The sequence below is a fragment of the Octopus bimaculoides genome, chromosome 4 (genome assembly GCF_001194135.2).
Source record: "Octopus bimaculoides isolate UCB-OBI-ISO-001 chromosome 4, ASM119413v2, whole genome shotgun sequence".
Classification (NCBI taxonomy): Eukaryota; Metazoa; Mollusca; class Cephalopoda; order Octopoda; family Octopodidae; genus Octopus; species Octopus bimaculoides.
Genome location: NC_068984.1, coordinates 38,799,853 through 38,809,107, shown reverse-complemented (window position 1 = coordinate 38,809,107; position 9,255 = coordinate 38,799,853). Strand labels below are relative to the sequence as shown.

Sequence of the window (9,255 nt, the reverse complement as noted above, 5' to 3'; positions counted from 1 at the left end):
TAGACACTCAGCTTCTCAGATGAATATATTATAAACCTACAAGTTTGCCCTTCATCATTTTGTAGTGGATAAAATAAATGCCAACAAAAATACAAAAATAATTTCAACTGATTATAAACCCTCCCTTACTAGTTTGGCTTAGTACATAATCAAAAGAAATCACTGTAGTTCACAGTGGAATGGAAAACTACACAAAAAACTTATACATAGAGGATTTTTTTTTAATTGTGCCATAAAAATAAAATATTTAGTTTCAACAATGTTTATTGTACTTTAACCCTTCATATTTAAACTAGCCATATCTGGCCCAAATATTCTATCTATTTTATATTCACACCAACCAGATCCAGGCTCTTACACCAACCCTACAAGCTCATTGTAAATATATACAATTACATCATTGAAATCTTGAAGCTACAAGATAATGCACGATTCATTCAAAAACAGTGTTAATAAATAGGCATTACATTTGACAGAGTAATCTGAATGCTCAAGGGCTAATTTGTTCTCTAAATCATAATTACATTTTTTTGGCAATTATTATCTTAAGAATTTTAATGAATAACTTTTTTTATATTTTGGAATAAGGTCAACTTTTGTCAGAAAAGTGGGGTATAGTTTATTGAATTGATCAGTATATTACAGGTAATTATTTTATAAGTCCAAGAAGGATGAATGTCAAAATGAATTCAAGCAGAATTTGAACCAAAAAACACTTGACGCAGAAATAAAAACTGTAAATCATTTAATTCAAGACTATAGTCTTTTTTAACTACTGACTATTATTGAAGAATTGAAAATGGCAGATTTACAGTTTGTGGATAAATATACACAGAGGGCCATATGTGATGTGTCTTTGATTCATTCATGGATTAGACATTGGAAACTTAGTAGACAAAGATAAAGTAGAAAAAGAGATTCATAGAGTAGTTTGTGGATATTTTGTAGACTTGTTCAACCTATGCTAGAATGAGAAACTTAGATTTTAAAAAAAAGTGATGACAACAAAGACCTAACAAAAAGTGATGACAACAATAATGAGAATGATGGTGGCAGTGGTGATGACAATGATGTCAATAGAAGCAACAACAATGTTAATGAGGATTATGATGATGTTAAGCACACCTGTGATCAAAAACATTACAGCTATGACCATCTTATCTTTTTTGTCTATCCATGGCTACATTACTTAATGTGTTCTTTTTTTTTTTGAGGATGGTGGAGTGGGAGCAGAGGGTATTTGGCAGTTATTAGCTTGGGGATATTGATGTTAGTAGTGGTGAGGTTGTTGGTAACATTGTTGAAGCCATTAGTGAGGTTGTTACCATTTCCATTATCATAATCAACAACAGCAGCACCAATATATTTCCAAATGCATTAGATGTTGTCATGTTAACATGTATAGTATTGGTCAGAAGAGGACATGATACAATTAAAGCATGCAGTATGGTAACATTCATTTGTGCATTCAAATCAAGTCAGTAGTAACCAATTTCAGCCTCTTAGTGGAATTATGTTTCAGAAATATTCTAGCAAATTGATCATAAGAAGCTAAAAATGTCTCATACACCACAAATTTGTAATAATCTAAATTTGTTCTAATTGAATGTTCAAAGGTGTCATAAAACACTTTTATAATTATACTTACAGATATCTTAATTATGGCAAAATGGAAAGACAGTTTCTTTTATCCGGGTAAGATTGCTTCACCTGAAAAGAATGGCAAGTAAGTTTATGGAAGACAAACCAATTCTTCTAGCTTTGAATATCTTGACTCGTTTGTTTTAAAAATTGTCATCATTGCCACCATAGCTGTTGCTATTGCTGCTGCCTCTACCACTGTTGCTACTTTGATGTTTACTTTTCCATGCTGGCATGGGTCAGATAAAATTTGTTGAGGTCGATTATCTAGTGCCAGAGATGCCCTTCCTGTTGTCAGCTCTCACTTGTTTCCAAGCAAGCTAATGTTTTCCTATGATCAAACATGTCTTCACAGAAGAATGAAAACAAATAACACTGCTTGTTTGATGGTGAGGCTCATTTACAACTATCATGCAATATCAAAACAAGGAGGCACAAACAAACAAACACACACGTACATGGACTGTGCTGCTGCTGCACAAACTGATACCCTAGACTGCATCCAGAAGGGGCCACCTGACTGATTGGCCCATAGGTGCTCTGTCTCTTCTCACTGCCTTTTCAACTGCAACTATAATAACTTCTGCTCATTGTAGCTAGCTTGGTTCAAGCCATCTTCACATAGATATTCCTAATGAATTTATCTCTCCTCCTTTCATCACTCTTGTGTCCAACTTTCCAGGCCCAGTACTAATCTCTATACCCAATCCTTCCTCCCCATTACATTGGCTTTCTAGAACACCCGTCTTACTCATGTCTTTCTTACAAGTATTGATTTACAATGGTTAAAGAGGAACATTGATGTTGTCAGTCTCTCTGGTTCTGAAGGGCCTGCAGAAGAATGGGCACTGTCCCTTCATCATGACCCAAAAATTAAATTAAGAAAAAACATTCACATGATTTGCAACATATGTCTTCCTCTATTATCCATATTCTAGAAACCAATCTGCAGATTGACTGTGGTTCTGATGAGTTTCCTGAACTAGCTTATAAAATGTCTCCCTGTTACTTGTTATCCAAGAGAAAGATGCAGGGGAAAACAGTTAAAAATAACTGAATTCTTTTGATAGGAAAGAAAATGAGTTGATAAGTTGTTGTATCATTTTGTAATAATTTTACTACATTTTAGACCATAATACACACACATGCACTTACACATATGTGTGTATGTGTGTATATATAATGTTTTTTTTATTTATTATTAGTGTTACTTAATATGTTTTGCTAAAATTGCTGTTTCTTTTTTAGATATCATCAGAAATAAGTAATTAAAATTCATTAAAATGACAGATCTATCAGACTTTCAGTGCTGGAGCACTGCCTTCACGGGTTTTAGTCGAACAAATAGTCTCCAGAGCTTATTTTTTTAAGCCTAGTACTTACTTAGTCTATCAATCTCTTTTGCTGAACCACTAAGATCCAGGAACTTAATCACACCAACACCAGTTGTCAAATGGTGATGGGGGAAAAAACACAGACACATACACACAGACACACACACACACATATAACAAGGATGTGCCTACATCAAGTGCCTGGAGGAGGTAGTGCTCCCCTTGGTGAAGAGGATGACTGCTGGAAGGTCTTATGTCAGGCAACAGGACTCTGCACCATGCCACACTAGCAGGAGAACCCAGTCATGGTTGTCAGAAAATTTCTGTGAACACATCACCCCTAACATCTTCCAACCTAACTCCCCAGACAGCAACTCCCTCGATTGTTATGCGCTGGGTGCAGTTGAATGAGAGATCAACGAAACTCCTTGTAACATCAAAGTTGAACTGAAGGCAAAGGTTATGGCAGCATTCACCAACTTAAACAAGGAGACTGTCCAGAAGAGTTGCAGGAGATTCTGAAATCGCCTGGAGGCTGTGGTTGAAGCCAATAGCGATTTTATTGAATAAATTTACTCTTTAGTATTTCAAGTTATTTTTATGTAATTTTGGTAAATATATCTGTTAAAATTAGATATCAGTGTTATTTTCATTTTAGCGTAATTTAGAGGACAATATATTTACTACATCCTGTACATGTTTCTTCGCCACTTCAAGATTTGAAAAACTTGTGAATACCCTTGTTAAATGACCGCATTACTCTAGTTTTGTCAATTCTTAGTTTATTGAAGTAAATTTTCACAAGTGAAATACTTTTGGACTTGTTCATTCATTCTCCTGTGAGATAATTCAGTCTTATTATTATTAATTATCTAACTATAATGCCTACACAGTTTCTCATTAGTCCCACATATCATTGTTCAGTTGTTTTCTCTCTTTAACTTTAGATAACTCTGCTACCAGTTTGAAGCAGAGATTTTGGGACCTTAATACTGAATGAGTTACAATAAGTAACTAGTCCAGCACTTTTCTGTCATTATTAAATCTGTTGTCAATTTGGGGTTCAGTATTAAAATTCATTTGAAATTTTCAAGGTATTAGGGATATTTTTATAACTTATATTAAATTTATTGCAATAAAATCCCTCTTATTATTTTTTATAAATGCTATTTTTTGAAACATTTACTGAAAAAACTTTAAAAAAGCAAACTTTTTATTAAAAATATCAAACATTTTGGTTACTTTGTAGATATTTGGTGAAGTTTGTTGATGGTGATAAATTGTGGGTGAAAATTAACCAAATTCTTTCAGTCACGTATCTTCCGCATGGACAGAATGTGATGGTACAGTCCGATGATGGTTTTTTTGATTCAGGCATGATAATAAATTATAAATATAATGGATCTGATTCCGATGAAGACGTTTTATATCAAGTTCAAATGGACGATTCTAAAATTGTTGAGTAAGTATGTCGGCGAGGTTTTTAACTTATTTAACTTTCTTAGGCATTGCTGTGTGGTTAAGAAGCTTGCTTTGTTTGCAATCATGTAACTTTGGATTCAGTCCCACTGCACAGCACCTTAGGCAAATGTCTTGGGTTGACCTTGTGAGTGAATTTAGTTGATGAAAACTGTGTGAAAGCCAGTCATATGTGTGTGTGTGTGTATATATATATATATATATATATATATTCAGTAAAATTTCTTGGTGTATTGTATAGGCAGTAGTTTGAATTGCTCAGATAAAAGCCTGAGATGCAAGATATAAATGTGAATCCTGAATAATATACTCTCTGATGAAGGAGACCGTATCCAATTTTTGGGGTGAAAATACCCTTAAAATCTATGGATTACTGTGCCCCTGAAACAGCCATAAGAGGATTACCACCAACAGTTTATCTAAACAGGATTACTTGTTTTCTTAGATTATTTACATATGTTTTTGTAAAATCCAATCTCAATGCTACGATTTTTCTTTATTTGCTCTTTTCGTAAGACTTTATTTTATTCACCGTTTTGTAAGGGCATATTTATTCTTAAATAATTTTTACAATGCCGTTCTACAATGCCTTGTAATATGACTATAATTCTAAATGTCTCTATATATATATATATCTTTATACATCTATACTTTTATACATCTACACTTTTATAACTTAATTCCATTCATCTATTTATATATGTATATTGAATTTTTATATATTTATGTATTGTCCTCAGTCAAATCGTCCAACCCATGCTAGCATGGAAAGTTAAATGATGATGATGATGATGATGTATTCATAGATTTTTTTTAATGTTTTAATATTTTAATGACTGATACATTTGTATATTTAAAAACTGATATACATCAATCTATGGAAGAATACATGTTTATCTGTTATGTACCAAACAATATTAGTTTGATAATGAAATAGTTATCTTACTAAATCCTCACCAAATTCTTGATTATTTTCAAAATTAATTGAAACACATAGTATATTTCAGTAGAAACACAGTTACAAAAGGGCTTTAATTTTACATTTCTTTTGTCTTCTCATAACTTCAGATGTTCCAGGAAACAAGTAATTCTGTCTGAAGATCAAGCTGGGCTCATGTTATCTGATGAAGATTTTTTGCTTATGCCTGGTGTGCTATCTACACCAGTTCCATCAGGAGCTGATGTTAGTTTAGGTATGAATTCACTTACTATATTTCCTTCCTAAAATTTAAGATTGTAATTACTTAATTTAATTAGTATTTATTATTTCAAATCATCAGCATCATCATTTAACATCTGTTGTCCATGCTGGCATGGGTTGGATAGTTTTACCAGGTCTGGTAAGCTGAGGGGCTGTACCATATTCCCAAATATGTGTTATAATTTCAGTGAATTCATCATCATCATCATCATCATCGTTTAACGTCCGCTTTCCATGCTAGCATGGGTTGGATGGTTTGACTGAGGACTGGTGAAACCAGATGGCTACACCAGGCTCCAATCTGATTTGGCAGAGTTTCTACAGCTGGATGCCCTTCCTAATGCCAACCACTTCGAGAGTGTAGTGCGTGCTTTTACGTGCCACCGGCACGAAGGCCAGTCAGGCGGTACTGGCAACGGCCATGCTCAAAATGGTGTATTTTATGTGCCACCCGCACTTTTTATTTTATATTTGTAATTTAATTTTAATTAATAATGTACAGAGTTTAGTAATATACAGATTTTGTTTTTACAAATTGGTTTTTTTCCATCTCATCTGATCATCTTCACCCACTTATTCCTTGGAAGGTCATGATGTAGAGTCCTCCCATACACCTTCCATTGGGTCCTGTCAGAAGCAGCCACCTCCAATTGATCTTATTGGATTCCCAAGTAAGACCAACTGAGCTCATGGATGTTATCCTACTATCTTGCTCGTGGCCTACCCAAGGGCTGGTTGGCTTTGCCTGTAAAATCTGTTCTATGATTTTTTTCCTGAGACATTCTTACCACATGTCCATAGTATTGGACCTACGATCTCTCAATTTGGATAAGTAGTGACCCTACCTGGAGTGCTTCTCAGATCTAGCTATGCACTCTATCAAATAATATTATTCCAAAGACTCTTTGGAGGAACTCCATTTCAGCTGCTTGTACTTATGATCATATTCTTTCAGTCATTACCCTACATTCATGACCATAAATAAGGGTAGGTACAAACACTGAACTGAAGTTAGCTGGCTTGGCTTTTTTAATAATTTAAATAATATTTTAAAGTAATTGACACAGTACTAATTAGGGCAGATTAACATTGAGAAAATCTATCACGCCAAGGGAAATCATAGCCATGACCGATACCAGTGCTGTCTGACTGGCACTTGTACCAGTGGCACATAAAAAGCAGTTTGAGTGTTGGGCCTCACAGAGGCAATGACAGGTGACCAATACCTTTGGCAATATACCGTGCTTGAGAAGACCTGTTAAGTCAAGTGAGATTGTTAAGTCAATGTTGGTGTCACATCAATGGCAGCCATGCTGGTGGCATGTAAAAGGCACCCACTATACTCTTATAGTGGTTGGCGCTAGGAAGGGCATCCAGCTGTGGAAACTATGCCAAATCGGATTGGAACGTGGTGCAGCTCCCCAGCTTTCCCTTGCCAGCATGGAAAATAGATGTTAAATGATGATGATGATGACATGTCCATTTATTCAGCAAACCATGTTCGTGCCCAGTTCAAAGCTTATTGTTTATCATTAAAGATAATTTGGTTGATGGATCACGGCGTTCAGCCAGTCGGAAAGTTTTATCTGAAAATGAAAAAACTAAGAAATTGACAAGAATGGAACCACAAGCAATGAGTACACCAACTCATAAAAGAAAAGCATCTGCCTTCAAAAAAGGTATTTTTCTTATATTCATTTTCTTCTTTACTTAAGACTCTTTTGAATAAAATATTGAACTTCTGACTTAAAGATTGTATATTCACACATTTCCAGTAGGCTTTGTGCCATATCTTAAATACAAAATACATGTCTGTACTGTTCTCTGTCAATCATTCTCCATTGTCATTATCGTTGCTGTCGTTGTCATCGCCATTGCTGCTGTTGTTATATTTGTTTTTGGTTGTTTCATGTTATATTCCTACTACTTGATGCAATCACTGTCTGTCTGTGTTTTTTTTTCAAAGACTTATTGAACTTAAGAATCATGTGATATTGTGGTCACCAGTTATATCAGTGGTGCCTTTTTTTATAAATATTAAGAAAGAATGGAAGATTAGTAGTGGGTGAGAAGTTCAATCTAAGTAGTAGTTGTAGTGGTGGTTGTAGTTGTAGATTAGTGTTGCTACAACAGCAAAACATTTGACTCAATAGGTTCATTAGTCAGAGACTTTTATTAGTTGTATTTCAGATGAAATATAGATTGATGAGTGACACAAGAAAGTGATGTGTATTAAATATTAAAAAAATAATTTTTATCTTTTTCAGATTCTGATGTCAGCATCTGCCATATTGGAGCTGCTATTGCATCTCCCAAACATAATTATGAAGAAACAAATCGACGTGCTAAAAAAGGTAAACCTTTAATATAAAAATTGCGTACATAAATAAATACATACATACAAACATATATACATATGCAAAGACACACACAAACACACACACATACACACATATTTAAAGAAAATTTTTCTTAAGAGTTATTAACTATTTAAAAAAAATCTTTTAAAAAAAAGAATGACACAAACCTTTTTGTATTGTGTGCAAGTGCTTTCATTGTTCCATTTTTCAGAAACACTTGTTTTGAGGTAATCTCCATAGTGGAAGTTGTTTTTAGTAATGGTGTTGACCGTTTCTGGTTCATTTTCAGTTTTAGAATTTTTATAAAATATTCTTCTTTTGCTTTTTTGTAGTTGATCATTTTCTTCTTTTATTTTCGATTTTCCATTTGCACAAATGTTTAGATATTCACTACATGGAACATTTCTAAAAGATGAATCCTTAATTAAATAAACAACAAATAGATGAATAGCTTGTGAAGACCATACAGCATTGAGTTCAGTGAGGAATTTGATGAATTTAGCATATGTGCAGGGTCTGCTAGGTTCATCAATTTTTAGCCCCTTCCTGTTTATTATAATCTTCTAAGCTGTGAAACTGGTTGTCCTTCTGAACTTGTGTATGTTGATGACCTGGCTCTTAAATAGAGTCTGTAGAAGAATTGAAATAGAAATTCCAGGTATGGAAGCAAAATCTGGAATTGAAGTGCCTCAAAGTAAACTTAGCAACAGCAAATGTTTTAGTTTGTAGGAAGACAGGACACTGATACTATCAGGGAAATGGACATTTTTCTGTATGCAGAAAAGGAGTTTCCATAAGCTGTGCCCCGTGTAAACAATAGACACGCAAGAGGCGAAGTGGAATTACAGACAGCTAACAGAAGGTAGCTTTCAAATGCAGTAAGCACTAAGAGTGCTTGGAAAATAGATTTGATCAAATGCCCAGTCAGCTCCCTAGAAGTAGTTAGTAGCTTACACACACACAAGGTGTGTGTGTGTGTATACATATATGTGTGTGTACATAGATCCCACCAGACAACATATTGTTTCCTGTTTTATCTGCATCCCCACCTGCCCCTATTGTGTTGTAAAGAGATAGTCAACCATCAACATCACTACCAATGTTCCTGATTATGACACTTGTGTCCATTTCCCCCATGTATTGCATTAAAAACTTAAACCTGTCTTAGCTAATATTATTGGAGTTATCATCCTTACCTGTTGGTTTTGTTTTTCAAACATTCCTAGAAAGAATTTTTGAT

The 9,255-nt window shown here is 34.3% G+C and overlaps 1 protein-coding gene across 3 annotated transcripts in view; it reads left to right on the top strand.

The window, feature by feature from the left end:
• Positions 1-1,651: 1,651 nt before the first annotated feature.
• The window catches only part of LOC106878741 (TP53-binding protein 1), a 30,195-nt gene continuing 22,591 nt past the window's right edge, over positions 1,652-9,255 (top strand). For all 3 annotated transcript variants that reach the window (XR_008263894.1, XR_008263895.1, XM_014928057.2), the window contains exons 1-5: positions 1,652-1,726; positions 4,225-4,437; positions 5,523-5,647; positions 7,194-7,334; positions 7,923-8,009. Coding sequence is in view for 1 of the 3 variants with exons in the window: in XM_014928057.2 (XP_014783543.1) it covers positions 1,662-1,726; positions 4,225-4,437; positions 5,523-5,647; positions 7,194-7,334; positions 7,923-8,009 (631 nt within the window). In the remaining 2 variants the exon portion in view is untranslated. The remainder of the gene's footprint in view (positions 1,727-4,224; positions 4,438-5,522; positions 5,648-7,193; positions 7,335-7,922; positions 8,010-9,255) is intronic.